The following is a 25,770-nucleotide window of genomic DNA, read 5'->3' on the forward strand; positions in this document are numbered from 1 at the left end:
GTCCCCATGAGCATGGAAGCTCCATAAGGGCGGGGATTGCTGGCGTCTGTCCTGTTGGCTGCCGCTCCCCGGCTCCTGGCACGGCGCCCGGCACAGAGCAGGACGAGTCAATGGAGAAGAGGTGTCAGACCTGGAGTAAAAAGAAACTCAGGTTTCTGAGAGAGAAAAGATGCATGAGGAAGATCTTATACTGACAGGGATTTGGGGTGGGGTGACGGGGGCCATACAGAGCCTTCAGGTCTAGTGGCCACCACCTGTGTTTCCTCAGAACTTTGGAGGGAGAGAGGCGGGAGTTTGGCGGGGGGGGGGGGGGGCATGTAATCTGATGTCAAGCTCGGTAGAGCATGGCATTTCATAGGTAAAGGACAGCAATCATGCCACCAAGTGAGACTTGCTGCTTTTCAGCTTGTAAAGCACGAGCTGCAGCTCAACCCTCAGCACCAGGGACCTGAGCCTCTTTATTCGTTGTACTGTCTTACGTGGTTTCCATATGTGTTCATGGTGCCATGAAGAGAAGAAAGTGCGTTTGTCGTATTACTTCCTGAGCCCAATTTGAGGGGTCTCAGGCTCCATCTGGTACATCCTCTTGCTTTATGAAACAATTTCCTCAAAACTGAGGAGCACCGGGTGGTCCCTGTGGGGTTGCCATAATGCACCTACGTCACAGCTCCACTTGTTAATTTGGTTTCCAGATGTTACCGTCACTCACGATGTTCATGAGAAGATGGAAAATGGTCAAATCTCACCCGATGGCTTCTTGTCAAAATCTGCTGCCCCAGAGCTTATGAATATGGCAGGAGATAGTATCCCGCCCGACCAAGTGGATTGCCTGTCTGATGATTTCACTAGTCTCAGGAAAGATGACCTGATGCACAATCCTGGTAGTAATGCAGTCATAGGAGGAACCAAGAACTGCAGCGTCTCTGTAGATGATCGAAAAGTCTCGGTAACATCTGCTTTGGAAACTGGGCCAAATACATCGCAAATAACTCCTGCTATGGCACAAGGAATCAATGCTGATATAAAACACCAGTTAATGAAGGAAGTTCGAAAATTTGGGCGAAGTAAGTAGTGGAAGACCATCTATCAATAATATAATGGAGGTCCCTTTCCTTTTAGGATTCAGAATAGATTCAAGGTATCTCTTTTTTTTTTAATTGGAGTGTAATTGCTTTGTAATGGTATGTTAGTTTCAGCTTCACAACAAAATGAATCAGTTATATATATACATATGTTCCCATATCACTTCCCGCTTGCGTCTCCCTCCCTCTCACCCTCCCTATCCCACCCCTCCAGGCGGTCACAGAGCACCGAGCTGATCTCCCTGTTTTATGCGGCTGCTTCCCACTAGCTATCTACCTTACGTTTGGTAGTGTATATATGTCCATGCCTCTCTCTCGATTTGTCACAGTTTACCCTTCCCCCTCCCCATATCCTCAAGTCCATTCTCCAGTAAGTCTGTGTCTTTATTCCTGTTTTACCCCTAGGTTCTCCATGACATTTTTTTTTCTTAAATTCCATATATATGTGTTAGCATACAGTACTTGTCTCTCTCTTTCTGACTTACTTCACTCTGTATGACAGACTCTAGGTCTATCCACCTCATTACAAATAGCTCAATTTCATTTCTTTTTATGGCTGAGTAATATTCCATTGTATATATGTGCCACATCTTCTTTATCCATTCATCCGATGATGGACACTTAGGTTGTTTCCATCTCTGGACTATTGTAAATAGAGCTGCAACGAACATTTTGGTACATGATTCTTTTTGAATTATGGTTTTCTCAGGCTATATGCCCAGTAGTGAGAGTGCTGGGTCATATGGTAGTTCTATTTTTAGTTTTTTAAGGAACCTCCATACTGTTCTCCACAGTGGCTGTATCAATTTACATTCCCACCAACTGTGTAAGAGAGTTCCCTTTTCTCCACACCCTCTCCAGCATTTATTGTTTCTAGATTTTTTGATGATGGCCATTCTGACTGGTGTGAGATGATATCTCATTGTAGTTTTAATTTGCATTTCTCTAATGATTAGTGATGTTGAGCATCCTTTCATGTGTTTGTTGGCAATCTGTATATTTTCTTTGGAGAAATGTCTATTTAGGTCTTCTGCCCATTTTTGGATTGTGTTGTTTGTTTTTTTCTTATTAAGCTGCATGAGCTGCTTATAAATTTTGGAGATTAATCCTTTGTCAGTCGCTTCATTTGCAAATATTTTCTCCCATTCTGAGGGTTGTCTTTTGGTCTTGTTTATGGTTTCCTTTGCTATGCAAAAGCTTTGAAGTTTCATTAGGTCCCATTTGTTTATTTTTGTTTTTATTTCCATTTCTCTAGGAGGTGGGTCAAAAAGGACCTTGCTGTGATTTATGTCATAGAGTGTCCTGCCTATGTTTTCCTCTAAGAGTTTGATAGTTTCTGGCCTTACATTTAGGTCTTTAATCCATTTTGAGCTTATTTTTGTATATGGTGTTAGGGAGTGATCTAATCTCATACTTTTACATGTACCTGTCCAGTTTTCCCAGCACCACTTATTGAAGAGGCTGTCCTTTCTCCACTGTACATTCCTGCCCCCTTTATCTAAGATAAGGTGACCATATGTGCGTGGGTTTATCTCTGGGCTTTCTATCCTGTTCCATTGATCTATATTTCTGTTTTTGTGCCAGTACCATACTGTCTTGATTACTGTAGCTTTGTAGTATAGTCTGAAGTCAGGAAGCCTGATTCCTCCAGCTCCGTTTTTCGTTCTCAAGATTGCTTTAGCTATTCGGGGTCTTTTGTGTTTCCATACAAATTGTGAAATTTTTTGTTCTAGCTCTGTGAAAAATGCCAGTGGTAGTTTGGTAGGGATTGCATTGAATCTGTAGATTGCTTTGGGCAGCAGAGTCCTTTTCACAATGTTGATTCTTCCAATCTAAGAACATGGTATATCTCTCCATCTATTTGTATCGTCTTTAATTTCTTTCATCAGTGTCTTATAATTTTCTGCATACAGGTCTTTTGTCTCCTTAGGTAGGTTTATTCCTAGATATTTTATTCTTTTTGTTGCAATGGTAAATGGGATTGTTTTCTTGATTTCACTTTCAGATTTTTCATCATCAGTGTACAGGAATGCCAGATATTTCTGTGCATTAATTTTGTATCCTGCTACTTTACCAAATTCATTGATTAGCTCCAGCAGTTTTCTGGTAGCATCTTTAGGATTCTCTATGTATAGTATCATGTCATCTGCAAACAGTGACAGCTTTACTTCTTCTTTTCCAATTTGGATTCCTTTTATTTCCTTTCCTTCTCTGATTGCTGTGGCTAAAACTTCCAAAACTATGTTGAATAAGAGTGGTGAGAGTGGGCAAACTTGTCTTGTTCCTGATCTTAGTGGAAATGCTTTCAGTTTTTCCCCATTGAGGACGATGTTGGCTGTGGGTTTGTCATATATGGCCTTTATTATGTTGAGGAAAGTTCCTTCTATGCCTACTTTCTGCAGGGTTTTTATCATAAATGGGTGTTGAATTTTGTCAAAGGCTTTCTCTGCATCTATTGAGATGATCATGTGGTTTTTCTCCTTCAATTTGTTAATATGGTGTATCACGTTGATTGATTTGCATATATTGAAGAATCCTTGCATTCCTGGAATAAACCCCACTTGATCATGGTGTATGATCCGTTTAATGTGCTGTTGGATTCTGTCTGCTAGTATTTTGTTGTGGATTTTTGCATCTATGTTCATCAGTGATATTGGCCTATAGTTTTCTTTCTCTGTGACATCCTTGTCTGGTTTTGGTATCAGGGTGATGGTGGCCTCATAGAATGAGTTTGGGAGTGTTCCTCCCTCTGCTATAATTTGGAAGAGTTTCAGAAGGATAGGTGTTAGCTCTTCTCTAAATGTTTGATAGAATTCGCCTGTGAAGGCATCTGGTCCTGGGCTTTTGTTTGTTGGAAGATTTTTAATCACAGTTTCAATTTCAGTGCTTGTGATTGGTCTGTTCATATTTTCTATTTCTTCCTGATTCAGTCTTGGCAGGTTGTGCCTTTCTAAGGATTTGTCTATTTCTTCCAGGTTGTCCATTTTATTGGCATAGAGTTGCTTGTAGTAATCTCTCATGATCTTTTGTATTTCTGCAATGTCAGTTGTTACTTCTCCTTTTTCATTTCTAATTCTATTGATTTGAGTCTTCTCCCTTTTTTTCTTGATGAGTCTGGCTAATGGTTTATCAATTTTGTTTATCTTCTCAAAGAACCAGCTTTTAGTTTTGTTAATCTTTGCTATCGTTTCCTTCATTTCTTTTTCATTTATTTCTGATCTGATTTTTATGATTTCTTTCCTTCTGCTAACTTTGGGCTTTTTTTGTTCTTCTTTCTCTAATTGCTTTAGGTGCAAGGTTAGGTTGTTTATTCGAGATGTTTCCTGTTTCTTAAGGTAGGCTTGTATTGCTACAAACTTCCCTCTTAGAACTGCTTTTGCTGCATCCCATAGATTTTGAGTCGTCGTGTGTCCATTGTCATTTGTTTCTAGGTATTTTTTGATTTCCTCTTTGATTTCTTCAGTGATCACTTCGTTATTCAGTAGTGTATTGTTTAGCCTCCATGTGTTTGTGTATTTTACAGATCTTTTCCTGTAATTGATATCTAGTCTTATAGCGTTGTGGTCGGAAAAGATACTTGATACAACTTCGATTTTCTTAAATTTACCAAGGCTTGATTTGTGACCCAAGATATGATCTATCCTGGAGAATGTTCCATGAGCACTAGAGAAAAATGTGTATTCTGTTGTTTTACGATGGAATGTCCTATAAATATCAATTAAGTCCATCTTGTTTAATGTATCATTTAAAGCTTGGGTTTCCTTATTTATTTTCATTTTGGATGATCTGTCCATTGGTGAAAGTGGGGTGTTAAAGTCCCCTACTATGAATGTGTTACTGTCGATTTCCCCTTTTATGGCTGTTAGTATTTGCCTTATGTACTGAGGGGCTCCTATGTTGGGTGCATAAATATTTACAATTGTTATATCTTCTTCTTGGATCGATCCCTTGATCATTATGTAGTGTCCTTCTTTGTCTCTTCTAATAGTCTTTATTTTAAAGTCTATTTTGTCTGATATGAGAATTGCTACTCCAGCTTTCTTTTGGTTTCCATTTGCATGGAATATCTTTTTCCATCCCCTTACTTTCAGTCTGTATGTGTCTCTAGGTCTGAAGTGGGTCTCTTGTAGACAGCAAATATATGGGTCCTGTTTTTGTATCCATTCAGCCAATCTGTGTCTTTTGGTGGGAGCATTTAGTCCATTTACATTTAAGGTAATTATCGATATGTATGTTCCTAGTCCCATTTTCTTAATTGTTTTGGGTTCGTTATTGTAGGTCTTTTCCTTCTCTTGTGTTTCTTGCCTAGAGAAGTTCCTTTAGCAGTTGTTGTAGAGCTGGTTTGGTGGTGCTGAACTCTCTCAGCTTTTGCTTATCTGTAAAGGTTTTAATTTCTCCATCAAGTCTGAATGAGATCCTTGCTGGGTAGAGTAATCTTGGTTGCAGGTTTTTCTCCTTCATCACTTTCAATATGTCCTGACACTCCCTTCTGGCTTGCAGAGTTTCTGCTGAACGATCAGCTGTTAACCTTATGGGGATTCCCTTGTGTGTTATTTGCTGTTTTTCCCTTGCTGCTTTTAATATGTTTTCTTTGTATTTAATTTTTGACAGTTGATTAATATGTGTCTTGGTGTATTTCTCCTTGGATTTATCCTGTATGGGACTCTGTGCTTCCTGGACTTGATTAACTATTTCCTTTCCCATATTAGGGAAGTTTTCAACTATAATCTCTTCAAATACTTTCTCAGTCCCTTTCTTTTTCTCTTCTTCTTCTGGAACCCCTATAATTCGAATGTTGGTGCGTTTCATGTTGTCCCAGAGGTCTCTGTGACTGTCCTCAGTTCTTTTCATTCTTTTTCCTTTATTCTGCTCTGCAGTAGTTATTTCCACTCTTTCATCTTCCAGGTCACTTATCCGTTCTTCTGCCTCAGTTATTCTGCTATTGATCCCATCTAGAGTGTTTTTCATTTCATTTATTGTGTTGTTCATCATTGTTTGTTTCATCTTTAGTTCTTCTAGGTCCTTGTTAAATGTTTCTTGCATTTTGTCTATTCTATTTCCAAGATTTTGGATCATCTTTACTATCATTATTCTGAATTCTTTTTCAGCTAGACTGCCTATTTCCTCTTCATTTGTTAGGTCTGGTGGTTTTTTCCCTTGCTCCTTCATCTGCTGTGTGTTTTTCTGTCTTCTCATTTTGCTGATCTTACTGTGTTTGGGGTCTCCTTTTTGCAGACTGCAGGTTTGTATTTCCGTTGTTTTTGGTGTCTGTCTCCAGTGGCCAAGGTTGGTTCTGGGTTGTGTAGGCCTTCTGGTGGAGGGGACTAGTGCCTGTGTTCTGGTGGATGGGGCCGGATCTTGTCTTTCAGGTGGGCAGGTACACGTCTGGTGGTGTGTTTTGGGGTGTCTGTCAACTTATTATGATTTTAGGCAGCCTCTCTGCTAATGGGTGGGGTTGTGTTCCTGTTTTGCTAGTTGTTTGGCCTAGGGTGTCCAGCACTGTAGCTTGCTGGTTGTTGAGTGAAGCTGGGTGCTGGTGTTGAGATGGAGATCTCTGGGAGATTTTCGCCGTTTGATATTATGAGGAGCTGGGAGGTCTCTTGTGGACCAGTGTCCTGAAGTTGGCTCTCCCACCTCAGAGGCACAGCACTGACTCCTGGTTGCAGCACCAAGAGCCTTTCATCCACACGGCTCAGAAGAAAAGGGAGAAAAAGTAGAAAGAAAGAATTAGTAGAAGTAGAAAGAAAGAAAGAAAGGAGGGAGGGAGGGAGCAAGGAAGGAAGGAGGGAAGGAAGGAAAATAAAGACGATAAAGTAAAATTAAGGTAAAATATAATAAAGTTATTAAAATAATTATTAAGAGCAAAATAAACCCAAAAAACAAAAAAATGGATGGATAGAACCCAGGAACAAATGGTGGAAGCAAAGCTATACGGACAAAATCTCACACAGAAGCATACACATACACACTCACAAAAAGAGGAAAAGAATAAAAAATCATAAATATTGCTCTCAAAGTCCACCTCCTCAATTTGGGATGATTCGTTGTCTAAAGGAGGGAAGGAAGGAAAGAAAGAACGAAGATAAAATAAAATAAAGTTATTAAAATAAAAAGTAATTATTAAGAGAAAAATTTTTAAAAAAAGGGACGGATAGAACCCTCGGACAAATGGTGGAAGCAAAGCTATACAGACAAAATCTCACACAGAAGCATACACATACACACAAAAAAAGGAAAAGGGGAAGATTCATAAATCTTGCTCTCAAAGTCCACCTCCTTAATTTGGGATGATTCGTTGTCTATTCAGGTATTCCACAGATGCAGGTACATCAAGTTGATTGTGGAGCTTTAATCAGCTGCTCCTGAGGCTGCTGGGAGAGATTTCCCTTTCTCTTCTTTGTTCTCACAGCTCCCAGGAGCTCAGCTTTGGATTTGGCCCCGCCTCCACGTGTAGGTCGCTGGAGGGCGTCTGTTCTTCGCTCAGACAGGACGGGGTTAAAGGAGCCGCTGATTCGGGGGCTCTGGCTCACTCAGGCCGGGGGGAGGGAGGGGCACGGAGTGCGGGGCGGGCCTGCGGCGGCAGAGGCCAGCGTGACGTTGCAGCAGCCTGAGGCGCGCCGTGCGTTCTTCCGGGGGAGTTGTCCGTGGATCCCGGGACCCTGGCAGTGGCGGGCTGCACAGGCTCCCCGGAAGGGAGGTGTGGAGAGTGACCTGTGTCGGCACACAGGCTTCTTGGTGGCGGCAGCAGCAGCCTTGGCGTCTCATGCCCGTCTCTGGGGTCCGCGCTTTTAGCCGCGGCTCGTGCCCATCTCTGGAGCTCCTTAAGCAGCACTCTTCATCCCCTCTCCTCGCGCACCAGGAAACAAAGAGGTAAGAAAAGTCTCTTGCCTCTTCGGCAGGTCCAGACTTTTCCCCGGTCTCCCTCCCGGCTAGCCGTGGTGCACTAACCCCTTCAGGCTGTGTTCACGCCGCCAACCCCAGTCCTCTCCCGGCGCTCCGACCGAAGCCTGAGCCTCAGCTCCCAGCCCCGCCCGCTCCGGCGGGGGAGCAGACAAGCCTCTCGGGCTGGTGAGTGCCAGTCAGCCCTTATCCTCTGTGCAGGAATGTCTCCTCTTTGCCCTCCGCACCCCCGTGGCTGCGCTCTCCTCCGCGGCTCCGAAGCTGCCCCCGTCTGCCACCCGCAGTCTCTGCCCGCGAAGGGGCTTCGTAGTGTGTGGACACTTTTCATCCGTCACACCTCCCTCCCATTGGTGCAGGTCCCGTCCCTATCGTTTTGTCTCTGTTTATTCTTTTTTATTTTGCCCTACCCAGGTACGTGGGGGGTTTCTTGCCTTTTGGGAGGTCTGAGGTCTTCTGCCAGCGTTCAGTAGGTGTTCTGTAGGAGTTGTTCCACGTGTAGATGTATTTCTGGTGTATCTGTGGGGAGGAAGGTGATCTCCGCGTCTTCCTCTTCCGCCATCTTCCCGGAAGTTCCTCTCAAGGTATCTCTTGAGGTGCATTTTTGGGAAGTACTGGGTTTTCACATAATTTAAAATGATTCCTCTGGCTTTACCTAAAAAAGACCCAATACACCTTTCTCTCTCTTTTTCCCCTTACTTACTGTAATAGTTTCCTTTTGCTGCTGTAACAAGTTATCACAAACTTCGTGGCTGAAAACTGTATTATCTTCGAGTTGTGGAAGTCAGATCTGAAATGATTTTCACTGGGCTAGCAAGAAGGTGTTGGCAGGCCAGGGTTCCTTCTGCAGGCTCTAGGGAGAATCTGTTTCCTTGCCTCTTCCAGCTTCTACAGGCTGCCTGTGTTCCTTCGCTCGTGGGCCCTTCCTCCATCTTCAAGCCAGCAACTTAGCCCCTTCTCTCCTCTCTAACCTCTGCTCCCACCCTTACATCTTTTCTTTCTGACCAGCTCTACTGCCTCTCTTTTATAAGGATATTTGTGGTTACGTTGGGCAACATGTATAAACATGGATAATCTCCCCATCTCAAGAGCCATAACTTAATCACATCTGCAAAGTAAGGTCTCTTTTGCCATATAAGGTAACATGTTCACAGGTTCTCAGAATTAGGACATGGACAACTTGGGGGGCCATTATTCAGTAGACCACATTTAATTAGTGTTTAGAGTTTCCGTAGCAGATATGTGCGGATATCTTGATCTGAGTGTTTCAAATACAAACTATACCTAACTTTCCACACACAAGGAATGATTACTGATGATGTGTAAAGACTGAATTTTATTTTTCATCCATATTTTTAAAATACTAATTTTTTTAATATCTTCAGAGTATGAAAGAATTTTCATTTTGCTTGAAGGAGTGCAAGGACCTCTTGCAGTGAGGAAACAATTTATTGAATTTACCATCAAGGAAGCTGCAAGGTGGGTGTAAAGAGGAACTCTTCATTGTGTTTTTTGAAGCAGGAGGGCTGCCCAATGCAAGACAGGCGGAGGGATTGGTGCTGCCTTGCTTTTCTTTTTTTTTTTTAATTAATTAATTAATTTAATTTTGGCTGCGTTGGGTCTTCATTGCTGTGCACGGGCTTTCTCAAGTTGCGGCGAGTGGGGGCTACTCTTTGTTGCAGTGCATGGGCTTCTCGTTGCGGTGGCTTCTCTCATTGCGGAGCACGGGCTCTAGGCGTGTGGGCTTCCGTAGTTGTGGCACGCGGGCTCACTAGTTGTGGCACGCGGGCTTAGTTGCTCCGCGGCATGGGGGATCTTCCCGGACCAGGGCTCAAACCCGTTTTCCCCTGCATTGGCAGATGGATTCTTAACCACAGGGCCAACAGGGAAGTCCTGCCTGGCTTTCCTAAGCCCTGGCCCTCAGTCATAACTACGGCTGTCTGCAGAGGCGTTTAGATCAATACTACCTGAGGCCAATTCAATCATCCAGGTCTGTGGAGCCTTTTGCACTCCTCACAGTCTGAGGTGGGCTTGGGCTCTCAGCTGGTAATCTCGATATTAGCTAAGCCCTATCTTTACACGGACATACATTTTCTATTTCCCATGTGAATGGCCAGTCCCACGTTGTATCCCACACGGTGCCTCACGCATCATAAATGCTTTAAGGACCTTTTGGATAATAAAATTTCTTTTTCGTTTTTAGGTTCAAAAGACGAGTCTTAATTCAGTACCTTGAGAAGCTACTAGAAAAAATAGAATCCCATCACCTTCTCAACAACGTTAATCACATCAACAGCAGATCATGATGTTAACGCAATGACCAAGGAGGAAAAAAGAATAAGTGTTCTGTGCTGTAGGATAGAATGGGATATTGTTGATTATCCTACGATGTTTTAGTCAAGGGAACTGCCTTCCAGAGGCTAAGAAAAAGCAGTGGAGCTTTTTGTTTTCAGTTTATTTGGCGGGAAAAGCTGGCTTTTGCCTTATGAGTGTTCTTTGAAAGTATTAATTGGTTATTTTGTTGTTACTTTTCCCAATTGAGGAAGGTGATGTTATTAATCCAGCAGGTTAAAATCAGTAAACCCTGTTGCCCCTACCACATGTGATAAGGGTTCACTCTTGAACTTGGCCATCCTGGGCATTTCCAGAGTGACTAGGGGCTACGTGCAGGTGGGGCACTACTTGGTGCTCTTACTATGTCCTTTAGAAAGAATAGGTGTTCAGAGGCCAACTGGTAATCTTGTGTGTGCTGAACAAAGTTTTCAACCATTCCTAGTTGTGCCTTAAAACCATGCAAGATTCAGGACAGTTTGGATCAAAGAGTAAGAAAGCTGCTATTTGGGTAAGTTATTTCTCCATGGGAGAGGCAGGGGAAGTCACCAAACAATCTACCTCCAACTCTGTTCTATTTTGTCTAGAGACATTACAAAGTGCACCTGAGGCTGCCTCAACCCCTGACATTTGTTCTCGCATGTGACGACAGAAAGTCTTCAGGGGGACTTGTGCATTCTGTGCTTCAGAAGAACTAAAAGACAAAATAATGCATATATTTCCTTTAATGTTTATACAAAGGTTTATATGGGGCAGTATTGTTATGTTTGTGTTAATATGCAAAAATTTAAATGTGCAAAGAGATTCTGACATTGCATATATATATCATTTTATTGATTTTTCACAAGGTCCCTGATGCTAGAGAAATTTCTAGTTTTCTGTTTCTTCTGCTTTGTTATTCCTTCCAGAAAAAAAAAGTGCACACTGTTGGGTTTTTTACAATAAATTTATTATTTTTTGGCTGCGTTGGGTCCTCCATTGCTGTGCGCGGGCTTTCTTTAGTTGCCGCGAACAGAGGCTACTCTTCCTTGCGGTGTGAGGGCTTCTCATTGCGGTGGCTTCTCATGTTGTGGAGCACAGGCTCCAGGAATGCAAGCTTCAGCAGTTATGGCACACAGGCTTCAGTAGTTGTGGCACACGGGCCTATCTCCTCTGTGGCATGTGGGATCTTCCCGGGCCAGGGCTTGAACCCGTGTTCCCTACCTTGGCAGGCGGATTCCCAACCACTGTGCCACCAGGGAAGCCACCACACTGCTAAATTAAGATGTTAGCGGAAGGATGTAAGCTTCAAAACGTCACTCACGGAACTTAGTGATATTGGTGAACGTGGTGTAGGGCACTCTGGGTAGGGTCCTCCAGGAACACTGGAAACACCGGGAAAACAATGATCGGAATCAAGTTTATTGGAACTCTGGAAGATCATCAGAGGTTTACAGCAACCAAGCGAATGTTAAGTCTGAAGAAGAGCCATGAAATGTGACAGGAGAATTTGCTGGCATTTTAAGTTATTCTTGCCCCAGCCCTTGCCTAGTAGAGCAGCTGTCTTGACGATGTCAGCGTGCATTCCAAGTGAGGGTTCCTGGCTCAGGAGGGAGGAGAGTAGACCTTACTCCCAAGGAATTGTGTTTGTTTAAAGCTGTCTAGAAGGCTCCCTGAAGGACTGACGCAAGGGGATTTTTTGCATTTCTATTGTCTTAACTCTAAGCTCTTTTAGAGTGGAGAAGCAGCTATGTGAAGGACGTTCCTCAGAAACATTGAAAGGCAAGTGAATAAGCTGCCGATGCTTATGGCAAACAACAGACAAATAGGACTGAGCAAAGAGTGTACAATAGAGCACTTTTTCTTTCTTGGCACTCTCAATACATACAGAAATGAGCTGGACAGTTCAACTACTAAGCAAACATTCACAGAGCTCTGACACTCATGATTTATTGTCTCAATGCCCTTTACAAGTTGAAAAGCTGAAAGTCTCAATGTCAAGATGTCTGATATTCACACTCTATCACCCCAAATCCCTGTCAGTATAAGATCTTCCTCATGCATCTTTTCTCTCTCAGAAACCTGAGTTTCTTTTTACTCCAGGTCTGACACCTCTTCTCCATTGACTCGTCCTGCTCTGTGCCGGGCGCCGTGCCAGGAGCCGGGGAGCGGCAGCCAACAGGACAGACGCCAGCAATCCCCGCCCTTATGGAGCTTCCATGCTCATGGGGACGCCAGGCAGTAAGTGTACAACGATCCAACAGAATTATTACAGCTGGAATTCGTGTTAGGGAAGAAGCAAGCAGGGATGGGACAGAGAGCAGGAGGGGGAGCCCCAGCGGACCACGTGGTCAGGAAGGCCCTCCTGAGGAGGTGTCCTTTGGGCAGAGCCTGGAGGAGGAGAGAGAGCCAGCCTGTGCACGTGCAGAGGAAGAGCTCCAGGCTGCGGCAAGGGCACGTGCAGAGCCTCGGGGAGGGGACTGGCCAGGGAGCACAGAGCAAAGGACAGAAGCAGAGAGAGCAAGGAGGAGACGACAGGCCACGTGTTAGGAGAGGATGGCGGGGCCAGGTCGTGCACAGCTGGGAGACCAGGGTCGGGAGCTCAGATTGTGTTCTGAGTGCCTAGGAAAGGTGATGATGGGTCTTCAGCATGGATGTGGCGTGATCTCATTTCTGTGTTGGCGTGATCACTTTGTCTGCAGGGCAGGAAGTGACTTAGATGTGCAGAAGAGGGGAAGTAGGGAAATCAGATAAGAAGCTATTGGAGTAGCTTGGTGACATGAGGGCAGCCCAGATCAGAGGAATGGAGAGAAATGGTGGGATGCGGGATTTTTATTGGGCATCAAGTTGCTGATCTTGCTAAAGGATGGAAGTGAGAGAATAATAAATAATAATAACAGGAATCTCGAGTGAATCTGGGTGTTTTAGCCTAAACTACTGGGTAGGTCATAGTACCAAGTGTGCGCAGGTATTAGGCAACTGCTCGCAAGAATGGAGTGTGGCCAAACTTTCCTGATCCTGGTTCAGTGACCTCACATTGGTAGCTTAACCTAGGCCATGGTGGGACTATTTATACTATGGATATCTACAAACTTTAAATACTAGGGCTTCTAAACCCTCCCATGCCCTCCATATCTGTGGACAGCAGGTTGTTACACCTTTATGTATGTTACACCTGATGGATGGTGTTATTAGCTGAGATAGAGAAGGCTGAAAGTAGAGCATTTTTGGAGAGGGAAAGGTCAGAAGTTCAAACACGTAGAACCGGTTGGATTTTAGATATGTAGTAGATAGTCATTGGAGATACCATGTAAGCAGTTGTATATGAGCCTGAATTTCAGGAGCAAGTTGTGGTCTAGAGGTACAAAGGTGAGAGTTCTTGTAGTGTGAATCATATTTAAAGTTGTAAGACTGCATGGGGTCACCTAGGGAGATAGTAGATTGAAGAGAAAGGAGCCCAATATTCAGCTTTGGGTCCCTGCAATACTTAGAGGTGGGAAAGAAGAGAAAAAAACCAGAAAAGGAAGAAAGAAAATGAGTCACTTGTAAGGGGGCAAGGAATCCAGGAGAATGTGGTGTCTGGGGAACCTAAAAGTTTTCCATGGAAGAGGGAGTGAACAACTGTATCACGTGCTGCTGAGAAATTAATGCCGAAGTGTAGCAGATGCTGGTGACCTTGACCCTGTTTCATTGGAATACAGTAAGAAGGAGCCAGACTGCACTGGGTTAAAGCATGAACAGAGTGTGAAGACAGGCAGAACGTGAGCAGACCCGTCCTCTTGTTTAGCCCGTCATCTCCTTCTGCCTCAGGAACCTGCTTTATTCTAACTCTTGCAGCAACTTCAAATGGTTGGCCGTAACTAGGGCCTTGCCCCTCTACTGGCAAACATGCTCATATCTGTCCATCCTCCAAGGACATAACTATAAGCTTCCTTTGACATGGCTGAACCCTAGAGATGGGGTTCCCCCTCTCCTTCCTGTTTGCTGAACCACGCTGACATTCTCCTCCTTCTCTTAGAGGATGAGAGGCTCTTGGGTTCTCCAGGATGTTTCATTTGTTTTTGATGCTCTGCTGCAAATTGACCTGCTTCATCATGCTTTGTTTGCTGAAAAACGTCAGTGGACATATTCCATTAGAGACAAAATGCAATCATTGGAAAATCACAGTCTTCATACGCATACACCCATATACAGCCATGCATTTATGTCATTAAAAGAAGTTTAAATCATGGGCCAAAGATTTACTGCCACCCAACACACACTGTGTTCTCAGAAAATGCAATCCAATTTTAATCTAGTCTAAGTGAAATAAGGAAAAGGTAAAATACAAGGTGTTATCCAAAGCCAAACATGGTACAACCCTGATTACTAAGAATGCTGGGGAATGACTGGTTCTCATTAACCAAAGTGATAAAACACATGCTTATCTCTTTGGAGAAATACACACCATTTTGCTTCAGTGCTTGTTAGGTGAGGAATAAAGGAAATATCTTTTTAGTCATTTTGTGCTTTAAATCAATTAACATACTGATTAACACTTTATGAAATGGTACATGTCGATGGTGAAAGGTAGAATATTGAAAATGTAAATCTCCCCATCTGTGATCTATGGAGATGCAAATATGTCACTTTCGGGGCTGGGCAGGTGTAGGGAGTGCTTTTCAGTGTTGGTGGCAAATGAAACATGAAATCGAAGGGTAGAATAGGTTAGCTGAGAGTTGTTTTCATCAAAGGATAACCCAGGAATATGCCTCTGCATTATCCGAATACAGTTTCGACAAAAATATTTTCCCAAACCATTTGCATTTCCCATAAAAGAGGAGCCCAGAATGGGCGAAGACATTTTCATTGAGCATTTACTCTCTACCAGGTACTGTTTTAAATGCTTTATGTGTATTAACTCAATCCTTCACCAAACCCTATGAGTTAGGTGTGATTATTATCTGCATTATTAAAAATGAGGAAACTAAGGCACAGAAGATTAAGAAAAACTCCAATTAATTGAAGAGTTTTGGGGTAAAGTAGAATAACTTTCAATCTAGTTTTGTTACAGAAGAGATTGTTTTATGTTCTGTGCCTTTATATCAATGATCTCCTCCATGAGTGCAGATATAGTCCTCTTTGCACCTTTTTTCATTTTTCTTTTCTTTCTTTTTTTTTTTTTGGCCACATCGTGCGGCTTGCAGGATCTTAGTTCCCTGACCAGGATCAAACCCAGGCCCCTGGCAGTGGAAGCATGGAATCCTAGCCACTGTACTGCCAGGGAATTCCCTAGTACTTCATTTTTCAAGAGGAACACTCAGTTATTGTCTAGATAGAGCACAAGTTGCTTGAATAATGGGAACAGGAAGTAGAGTGTAATCTGGATATTAAGTGAGTTACTGTGGGGTGGGAAAGAATATAGACCCTGGCTCTATCTCTTATCAGCTGTGTCACTCAGGGCAAGGCATTTGACCACTGTCAGCCTTGATTTCTTCTTATTAAAGGACAGATAGTAATACTCATCTACAGAACAGTTGTGAGCATTAAATGTTATAATTTAAACACCAGCTCCTAACATACTACTATATATAAAATAGGTAAACAACAAGGACCCACTGTGTAACACAGGGAACTATACTCAATATCGTGTAATAACTTATAATGAAAAAGAATCTGAATAAGAATATATATATGTATAACTGAATCACTTTGCTGTACACTTGAAACTAGCACAACATTGTAAATTAACTATACCTCAAATTTAAAAAAGAATAAAAAACACCACCAGGTCCTAGTCCAATAAATAACTATTATTTTTGTTCAACCAACACATCTTGGATCAGGAGGCTCCCACTTTCTGTTTACACAAGAATCCCTATGTCATATTTTATCATTTAAATAAGTAGAAGTAAAGCCTAGGATTTATATTTATCCTTTGAAGAAGAAAATAATTATACTAAGAATATCAAAATTTGGACACAAATAGAAATAGTTACCCTACCTTCTTATCATTTTTAAACAGATAGCTAAAAGTGTAAACCCTTTTAGGTTGACCTGGATCAATCTCTTGAGGTGGGGAGGCCAATGTCTTCAGCTATTCCTCATAGTTAACTATTTGTGTGAGTAGAACACTCTGATGGGAAAGTGGAAAATCACTGGAAAAGAAATTAATACTATACAGCTCAAATGTACGATCCTCTAGGGAGGACATGACCATAGACTGTGTTAGCAACATATATCATGGCACCAAATAGAGTTTGGAATCTCATATCTAGGATCTATATCATGTTCTAAGAGCTAGAATCATCTCTCTTCATCTAAATCATTTCTCAGTCCACCATCACTACTGCCTAGCAGCTCAAACCACTAGGTCTAGAACAACTCCCTTATGCCTCAAGCCAAGTTTGAGAATGGGCTGACCTCCCTTATAGCACCATCCCAACTAAAAGGCCATTCTTCTTCCTTATTTGAAAGAGCCTAGGCTCCATGGCACTCTCACCTCAGAGAACCCTGGGTAGTGGGCATTGACCTCTTTGGATATTTTGATTAAATCTATGGACTTTCTTCCCAGAAACGTCACCTTACACGCAAAACTTGGAATATAATTTCAGGGCTGTGTCCAGCTCTGAAAGCTGGTCAATTTAATGGACAGATGATTGCACTTAAAATCAACAAAATGGAGTAAAGAGGCATTACAGACTGACACCAATTATCCTGGATACTATCAGTTTCATTATTTCCATGTAAACAAGGAATCCTCTGCTGTAGGCACTGTAATATAGTATTTGAGTATGCAGTATCTGAATCTTATGGACCTAGATTCTGCCGTTTTTCAACTGGCTAAACCTGGGGAAACTACTTAGAGCCTTACTAGAAGTTTCTATTTCCATAAAATGGACATAAAACAGTATCTACCTCATGGGCTGTTTTAAGGATTACAAGAAATAAAGCATGAAGAAGGTAGAGTGTGTGCTGATTAAAACACACCTCTCCTTAAGCTTGAGAAAAATAAACTTGGACCTGGGTGGATGTAGGGATTCAGTGAAAATGGGTATTTGAAATATTGAAGTACTACAAAATAACCTACTCACGCAATGAGCACCTTCATGCAAAATCTTGTCTGTTTTTAGCAGATCAGCCCTCCTTCTAGTTAACTGGCCTAGATGAATACTACGTGCAGTGTCATAAACATTTCTATATGTCTGAGGTCTCGAATCCCGCTTTAATGGAAGCAAATAATTTTAGTTACCCTTGAAGTTTTAAATTTATATATTTAATAAAAGCAAGCAAAAGGAAATGATGCAGATTAGAGTGGAAAATCAATGAATTATAAAACAGAAAAATCGTGAGGAAAATCAATGAAATCAAAAGTTCACTGAGAAGATGAAAAAAAAAAAATCAAGAGACCTTCAGCTTGACTGGCCAAGGAAAAAAGAAAGAAGTGCTCAAATTATCAAAATCAGGAAGGAAAGTGGGAACATCAATATTGACCTTAAAGAAATTAGAGGGATTATATTATGAACAACTTTATGTCAAAAGATTAGACAATTTAGATGAAATTTTAAAATTCCTGGAAGACACAAATTATGGAACTGGTTCAAGAAGAACTAAAAAATATAAGTAGAACTATACTAAGGAAAGGGATTAAATTAGAAACTTAAAAATCTTTCCACAAGCCCAGATGAGACAGTTTTACATGTAAATTCTATCAAACATTTAAGAAAGAAATAATAGGAATCCTTAGCAATTTCTTCAAAAAAAGAAAGGAGGAAGGAACACTACCTCATTCTATGAGGCTAGTATTACCCTGATACCATATCTAGACAAAGACATCACAAGAAAAATAACACCATGAATATAGATGAAAAAAATCTTCAACACAATATTGACAAACCAAATCCAGCTACACATAAAAAGGATTATACACCAAGAACAGAATTTATGCCAGGGATGAAAGGTTGGATTAATATCTGAAAATTAATTGATGTAATACATCATATTAACAAAAGAAAGGACAAGAAAAAAAATATGACTGTGTCAATAGATACAGAAAAAACATTTGACAAAATCAAAACATTTTCATGATAAGAATACCCAGTAAACTTGGAATAGATGGGTACTTCCTCAACCTGATAACAGGCATCTACAAAAACCCCAGACCTAACATTGCTATGAAATATGTAAGCTATGATATGGAAGACTGTATGCTTCCCCTCTCATTGGAAACAAGGCAAGGACGTCTGTTCTCAACACTTCTTTTCAATATTGTGCCAGAAGTTCTAGCAGGGAAAATTAGCCAAGAAATCATAATAAAATGCATCCAGTTTGGAAAGGAAGAATTGTTACTATGACGATTTGCATATAACATGATTTTGTACATAGAAAATCCTAAGGAATCCACTAAAAATATATCCAAACTAATTTATAAATAAGCTCAGTAAAGTTGCAGGATACAAGAGCAATATACAAAAATCAATTATTTTTCTACACCATCAATAACCAATCAGAAAATTTAGTTAAAACAATCTCATTCACAATGACATTTAAAAACATAAAACAGTTGTGAACAAATTTATTAAAAGAAATACAAAACGTGTACTCTGAAAACTACACAGTACAGGAAGAATTTAAAGAAGGTATAAATAACTAGAAAGACTTCCCATGTTCATGGATTGGAAAACTTGTTACTGTTAAGTTGGCAATACTCTCCTGATTGATCTACAGATGTAATAAAATCCCTATCAAAATCCCAGCTAGGTTTCTTTTTTTTCAGAAATTGACAAAGTAACTCTGAAATTCATAAGAAAATGAATGAAACCCAAATAGCCAAAAAACCAAAAGAACATTGAAAAAGAACAAGGTAGGGAGACAAACATCTCCAGATTTCAAAACTTACTACAAAGCTAAAATAATCAAGACTGTGTAAAAAAAAAAAGTATGGCACTGGCATAAGGACTGACATATAGGTCAAAGGAATAAACCTAAGGGTCCAGAAATAGAACCTTAATTTATGGTCAATTACATTTTGACAAGGGTGCTAAGCCTTTCAATGGGGAAAGAATAGTCTTTTCAACAAATGTTGCTGGGAGAATTGGATGTCTACAAGCAAAAGAATAAAGTTGAACACGTTTCTCACACCAAATACAAAAATCAAGCCAAAGTGGACCCAATGTAAGCAAATAAAAAATGCAAACTACAAATAGGCTTAGTTATCAGAAAAGAAAAAAAATCCACAACAGCATTCATTCATGCTTCATTCACTGTCAAAATTTAAATTAAAAATAAAGGAGAACGTAAGCATGAAGTACAAAGAAAAAGCACAAAGTAACTTGCTAAATAGAAGTCCAAATATTATGTGTAATGATAATGAATGTAAATAGAGCACATTTGCCAGTTAAGGTTGCCAGAATGGAGTTTTTAAAAATTCTAGTTTTATGCTCTTTAAAAGGGAAACATTTAAAACTTGAGGACACAGAATGATTGAATGTAAAGAAATTAATATTTCATAAAAGGCAAAAATTAATCAAAAGAAAGCTGAGGTAGTCATGCTAATATCAGATAAAAGACACTTTAAGAATGCATAATTGGAGTATAAAAGCTCACTGTAAAATAACCAACGTTTATTTCACCAGAAACGTTTCACAATTGTATTGTACACTTGAATGCACCTAATAAAGAGAAAAACAAATACCGTATGCTAACACATATATATGGAATCTAAAAAAAAAAATGGCTCTGAAGAACCTAGGGGCAGGACAGGAATAAAGATGCAGATGTAGAGAATGGACTTGAGGACGCAGGGAGCGGGGAGGGTAAGCTGGGACGAAGTGAGAGAGTGGCACGGACATATCTACACTACCAAATGTAAAATAGATAGCTAGTGGGAAGCAGCCGCATAGCACAGGAAGATCAGCTCGGTGCTTTGTGACCACCTAGAGGGGTGGGATAGGGAGGGTGGGAGGGAGACGCAAGAGGAAAGAGATATGGGGACACATGTATATGTATAACTGATTCACTTTGTTATAAAGCAGAAACTAACACACCATTGTAAAGCAATTATACTCCAAAAAAGATGTTTATATATATATATATATATATATATATATATATATATATATATATATGAAGAGAATAAATAAAAGTACTGAGGGAAATTGAAAAATCCACCTTTATTGTGGAAGATTTTTAACACAATTCTCTAAATTATTGTTAGTTGAAACAGAAAAAATAATTAGTAAATGCATAAATATTAGCAATACAATTAACAAGCTTGATTTATGGCCATTTACAGAAGCCTGCATCCAACAATCAGAATATAAATTCTTCTCGCGCATACACATAAAAATGATCTTCAGTCTCAACAATGTTAAAATATTTAATTTCATGAAGACCATACTCCAACCAAAATGAAATTAGAAGTCATTCGCAACAACAATAAAATGTATTCAGAGATTTTAAAACACTCTATCAAATAAATACTTGGAAATGAATGATGTTTTCTTAAAAATGTTTTGGCTGCAGTGAAAGTGGACCCAGGAGAGAATTGTATAGTCTTGCATTTGTATGTTAGAAAAGAAAAAGCCTGAAAATTAATTATCTGTGCCCAGCATTAGAAGTTAGAACAGTAGAATAAACCCAAAGAAAATAGAAAGAAGGAGCTAGTAAAAATAAACCAGAAATTAATTAAATAGAAAAAGAGACTGCAATAGGGAAAATCAACAAAACCAAAAGTTTGTCCTTTGAAAGCAACAAAAACATAGACAAACCTTTAGCGAAACTGATCGAGAGAAAGAATCCACAAATAAATAACATTATGAATGAAAAAGGAGACATAACTATGGATCCAGCAAAGATTTTAAAAGGGGATGGTAAATACTGTGAACAACTTTATATTAAAATTGAAAACTTAGGTGAAATACGTAAATTTGCAGAAAAATTTAACTGCATATCTATGTGGAAATAATCTCCTTTTTAATAAGTTCACTAGAGAGAGTAAGGGAAGATGGCGGAAGAGTAAGACGCGGAGATCACCTTCCTCTCCACAGATACACCAGAAATACATCTACACGTGGAACAACTCCTGCAGAACACCTACTGAAGGCTGGCAGAAGACCTCAGACCTCCCAAAAGGCAAGAAACTCCCCACGTACCTGGGTAGGGCAAAAGGAAAAAAGAATAAACAGAGACAAAAGAATAGGGACGGCACCTGCACCAGTGGGAGGGAGCTGTGAAGGAGGAAAAGTTTCCACACACTAGGAAGCCCCTTCGCGGGCGGAGACTGCGGGAGGCGGAGGGGGGAGCTTCGAAGCCGCGGAGGAGTGCACAGCAACGGGTGCGGAGGGCAAAGCGGGGAGATTCCCGCACAGAGGATCGGTGCCGACCGGCACTCACCAGCCCGAGAGGCTTGTCTGCTCAACCGCCGGGACGGGCGGGGCTGCGAGCTGAGGCTCTGAGGCTAGGGTTTCGGTTTCGGACGGAGCGCAGGGAGAGGACTGGGGTTGGCGGCTTGAACATAGCCTGAAGGGGTTAGTGCACCACAGCTAGCCGGGAGGGAGTCCGGGGAAAAGCCTGCACCTGCCGAAGAGGCAAGAGACTTTTTCTTCCCTCTTTGTTTCCTGGTGCGTGAGGAGAGGGGTTTAAGAACGCTGCTTAAAGGAACTCCAGAGACGGGCGCGAGCCGCGGCTAAAAGCGCGAACCCCAGAGACGGGCGCGAGCCGCGGCTGAAAGCGCGGACCCCAGAGACGGGCGCGAGCCGCGGCTGAAAGCGCGGACCCCAGAGACGGGCGCGAGCCGCGGCTGAAAGCGCGGACCCCAGAGACGGGCGCGAGCCGCGGCTGAGGGCGCGGACCCCAGAGACGGGCGCGAGCCGCGGCTGAGGGCGCGGACCCCAGAGACGGGCGCGAGCCGCGGCTGAGGGCGCTGACTCCAGAGACGGGCGCAAGCCGCGGCTGGAGGCGCGGACCCCAAGGCGGGCGGGAGACGTTGGGGCTGCTGCTGCCGCCACCAAGGGGCCTGTGTGCGAGCGCAGGTCGCTCTCCACTCCCCTCTTCCGCGGAGCCTGTGCAGCCCGCCACTGCCGGGTTCCCGGGATCCGGGGACGACTTCCCCGGGAGAGCGCACGGCGGGCCTCGGGCTGGTGCAGAGTCACGCCGGACTTTGCTGCCGCAGGCCCGCCCCGCATTCCGTGCCCCTCCCTCCCCGCCGCCGGCCTCCGTACGCCAGAACCCCCGAATCAGCGGCTCCTTTAACCCCGTCCTGTCTGAGCAAAAAACAGACGCCCTCCAGCGACCTACACGCAGAGGCAGGGCCAAATCCAAAGCTGAGCCCCTGTGAGCTGTGAGAACAAAGAAGAGAAAGGGAAATCTCTCCCAGCAGCCTCAGAAGCAGCGGATTAAAGCTCCACAATCAACTTGATGTACCCTGCATCTGTGGAATACATGAATAGACAGCCAATCATCCCAAATTAAGGAGGTGGACTTTGGGAGCAAGATCTATGATTTTTCTCCCTATTCCTCTTTTTGTGAATGTGTATGTGTATGCTTCTGTGTGAGATCTTGTCTGTATAGTCTTGCTTCCACCATTTGTCCTAGGTTCTATCCGTCCATGTTTTTTTCTTAAAATTTTTTTTCTTAATAATCAATTTTAATTTTAAGAACGTTATTATACTTTACCTTCGTCCTTTCTTTCTTTCTTTCTTTCCTTCCTTCCTTCCCTCCTTTAGACAACGAATCATCCCAAATTGAGGAGGTGGTCTCTGACAGCAAGATTTATGATTTTTCCCCCTTTACCTCTTTTTGTGAGGGTGTATGTGTACGCTTCTGTGTAAGACTTTGTCTGTATAGCTTTGCTTCCAACATTTGTCCTAAGGTTCTATCCGTCCCTTTTTTTTTTTTCTAATTAAGAATTTTTTAATTCAATAACTTTATTATACTCTATTTTATTTTTACTGTATCTTCTTTCTGTTTTCCCTTCTTTCCCTCCTTCCTTCCTTCCTCCCTCCCTCCTTTCGTTCCTTCTTGCCTTCTTTCCTTCCTTGCTTCTTTCTTTCTTCCTTCCTTCCTTCCTTCCCTCCTTCCTTCCCTCCTTTAGACAACGAATCATCCCAAATTGAGGAGGTGGTCTCTGACAGCAAGATTTATAATTTTTCCCCCTTTACCTCTTTTTGTGAGGGTGTATGTGTACGCTTCTGTGTAAGACTTTGTCTGTACAGCTTTGCTTCCAACATTTGTCCTAAGGTTTTATCCGTCCTTTTTTTTTTTTTTCTAATTAAGAATTTTTTAATTCAATAACTTTATTATACTTTATTTTATTTTTACTGTATCTTCTTTCTTTTTGTTTTTCCTTCTTTCCCTCCTTCCTTCCTCCCTCCCTCCCTCCCTCCTTTCGTTCCTTCTTGCCTTCTTTCCTTCTTTGCTTCTTTCTTTCTTTCTTCCTTCCTTCCTTCCTTCCTTCCCTCATTCCTTCCCTCCTTTCCTTCTTTCTTTCCTCACACGTCTACTAATTCCCTCTACTTTTTCTCCCTTTTATTCTGAGCCGTGTGGATGAAAGGCTCTTGGTGCTCCAGCCAGGAGGCAGGGCTCTGCCTCTGAGGTAGGAGAGCCAACTTCAAGACACTGGTTCACAAGAGACCTCCCAGCTCCAGATAATATCAAACGGCGAAAATCTCCCAGAGACCTCCATCTTAACACCAGCACCCAGCTTCACTCAACGACCAGCAAGCCACAGTGCTGGACAACCTGTGCCAAACAACTAGCAAAACAGGAACACAACCCCACCCATTAGCAGAGAGGCTGCCTAAAATCATAATAAGGCCACAGACACCCCAAAACACACCACCAGACGTGAACCTGCCCACTAGAGAGACAAGATCCAGCCTCTTCCACCACAACACAGGCACTAGTCCCCTCCACCAGGAAGCCTACACAACCCACTGAACCAACCTTAGCCACTGGAGACAGACATCAAAAACAGGAGGAACTACGAACCTGCAGCCTGCAAAAAGGAGACCCCAAACACAGTAAGATAAGCAAAATGAGAAAACAGAAAAACACACAGCAGATAAAGGAGCAAGATAAAAATGCACCAGACCTAACAAATGAAGAGGAAATAGGCAGTCTACCTGAAAAAGAATTCAGAATAATGATAGTAAGGTTGATCCGAAATCTTGGAGATAGAATGGACAATAGAATGGACAAAATGCAAGAATCAGTTAACAAGGACCTAGAAGAACTAAAGATGAAACAAGCAACGATGAACAACACAATAAATGAAATTAAAAATACTCTAGATGGGATCAATAGCAGAATAACTGAGGCAGAAGAACGGATAAGTGACCTGGAAGATAAAATAGTGGAAATAACTACTGCAGAGCAGAATAAAGAAAAAAGAATGAAAAGAACTGAGGACAGTCTCAGAGACCTCTGGGACAACATTAAACGCACCAACATTCGAATTATAGGGGTTCCAGAAGAAGAAGAGAAAAAGAAAGGGACTGAGAAAATATTTGAAGAGATTATAGTTGAAAACTTCCCTAATATGGGAAAGGAAATAGTTAATCAAGTCCAGGAAGCACAGAGAGTCCCATACAGGATAAATACAAGGAGAAATACGCCAAGACACATATTAATCAAACTGTCAAAAATTAAATACAAAGAAAGCATATTAAAAGCAGCAAGGGAAAAACAACAAATAACACATAAGGGAATCCCCATAAGGTTAACAGCTGATCTTTCAGCAGAAACCCTACAAGCCAGAAGGGAGTGGCAGGACATACTGAAAGTGATGAAGGAGAAAAACCTGCAACCAAGACTACTCTACCCAGCAAGGATCTCATTCAGATTTGATGGAGAAATTAAAACCTTTACAGACAAGCAAAAGCTGAGAGAGTTCAGCACCACCAAACCAGCTTTACAACAAATGCTAAAGGATCTTCTCTAGGCAAGAAACACAAGAGAAGGAAAAGACCTATAATAACGAACCCAAAACAATATAGAAAATGGGAATAGGAACATACATATCGATAATTACCTTAAATGTAAATGGACTAAATGCTCCCACCAAAAGACACAGATTAGCTGAATGGATACAAAAACAAGACCCTTACATATGCTGTCTACAAGAGACCCACTTCAGACCTAGAGACACATACAGACTAAAAGTAAGGGGATGGAAAAAGATATTCCATGCAAATGGAAACCAAAAGAAAGCTGGAGTAGCAATTCTCATATCAGACAAAATAGACTTTAAAATAAGGACTATTAAAAGAGACAAAGAAGGACACTACATAATGATCAAGGGATCGATCCAAGAAGAAGATATAACAATTGTAAATATTTATGCACCCAACATAGGAGCACCTCAATACATAAGGCAAATACTAACAGCCATAAAAGGGGAAATTGACAGTAACACATTCATAGTAGGGGACTTAAACACCCCACTTTCACCCATGGACAGATCATCCAAAATGAAAATAAATAAGGAAACACAAGCTTTAAA

The 25,770-nt window shown here is 41.7% G+C and overlaps 1 protein-coding gene across 2 annotated transcripts; it reads left to right on the plus strand.

The window, feature by feature from the left end:
* The first annotated feature begins 315 nt into the window (after window positions 1-315).
* On the plus strand, window positions 316-10,383 carry LOC117310307 (integrator complex subunit 6-like). 2 transcript variants are annotated; one of them, XM_033849662.2, is made up of 3 exons: window positions 316-1,064; window positions 9,395-9,458; window positions 10,183-10,383. In XM_033849662.2, exons 1-3 carry the CDS (start codon window positions 725-727, stop codon window positions 10,283-10,285), a joined length of 507 nt encoding a protein of 168 aa, XP_033705553.1. In that variant the 5' UTR covers window positions 316-724; the 3' UTR covers window positions 10,286-10,383. The 2 variants fall into 2 exon arrangements, with proteins under 2 accessions (XP_033705553.1, XP_033705552.1); XM_033849661.2 differs by having other exon boundaries at window positions 319-1,064; window positions 9,365-9,458; window positions 10,183-10,381.
* The last annotated feature ends 15,387 nt before the right edge of the window (window positions 10,384-25,770 follow it).

This window comes from Tursiops truncatus, chromosome X (genome assembly GCF_011762595.2).
Source record: "Tursiops truncatus isolate mTurTru1 chromosome X, mTurTru1.mat.Y, whole genome shotgun sequence".
In the NCBI taxonomy this organism is placed as follows: domain Eukaryota; kingdom Metazoa; phylum Chordata; class Mammalia; order Artiodactyla; family Delphinidae; genus Tursiops; species Tursiops truncatus.

What these genes read in the sequence shown, in the direction of transcription:
- LOC117310307 (XM_033849661.2), top strand. Translation starts at nt 725, where the DNA reads ATGGAAAATGGTCAAATCTCACCCGATGGCTTCTTGTCAAAATCTGCT. An exon ending in AGTTCGAAAATTTGGGCGAA is followed by an intron (nt 1,065 to 9,364) that starts GTAAGTAGTGGA and finishes TAATATCTTCAG; the next exon opens with AGTATGAAAGAATTTTCATT. An exon ending in ACCATCAAGGAAGCTGCAAG is followed by an intron (nt 9,459 to 10,182) that starts GTGGGTGTAAAG and finishes TTTCGTTTTTAG; the next exon opens with GTTCAAAAGACGAGTCTTAA.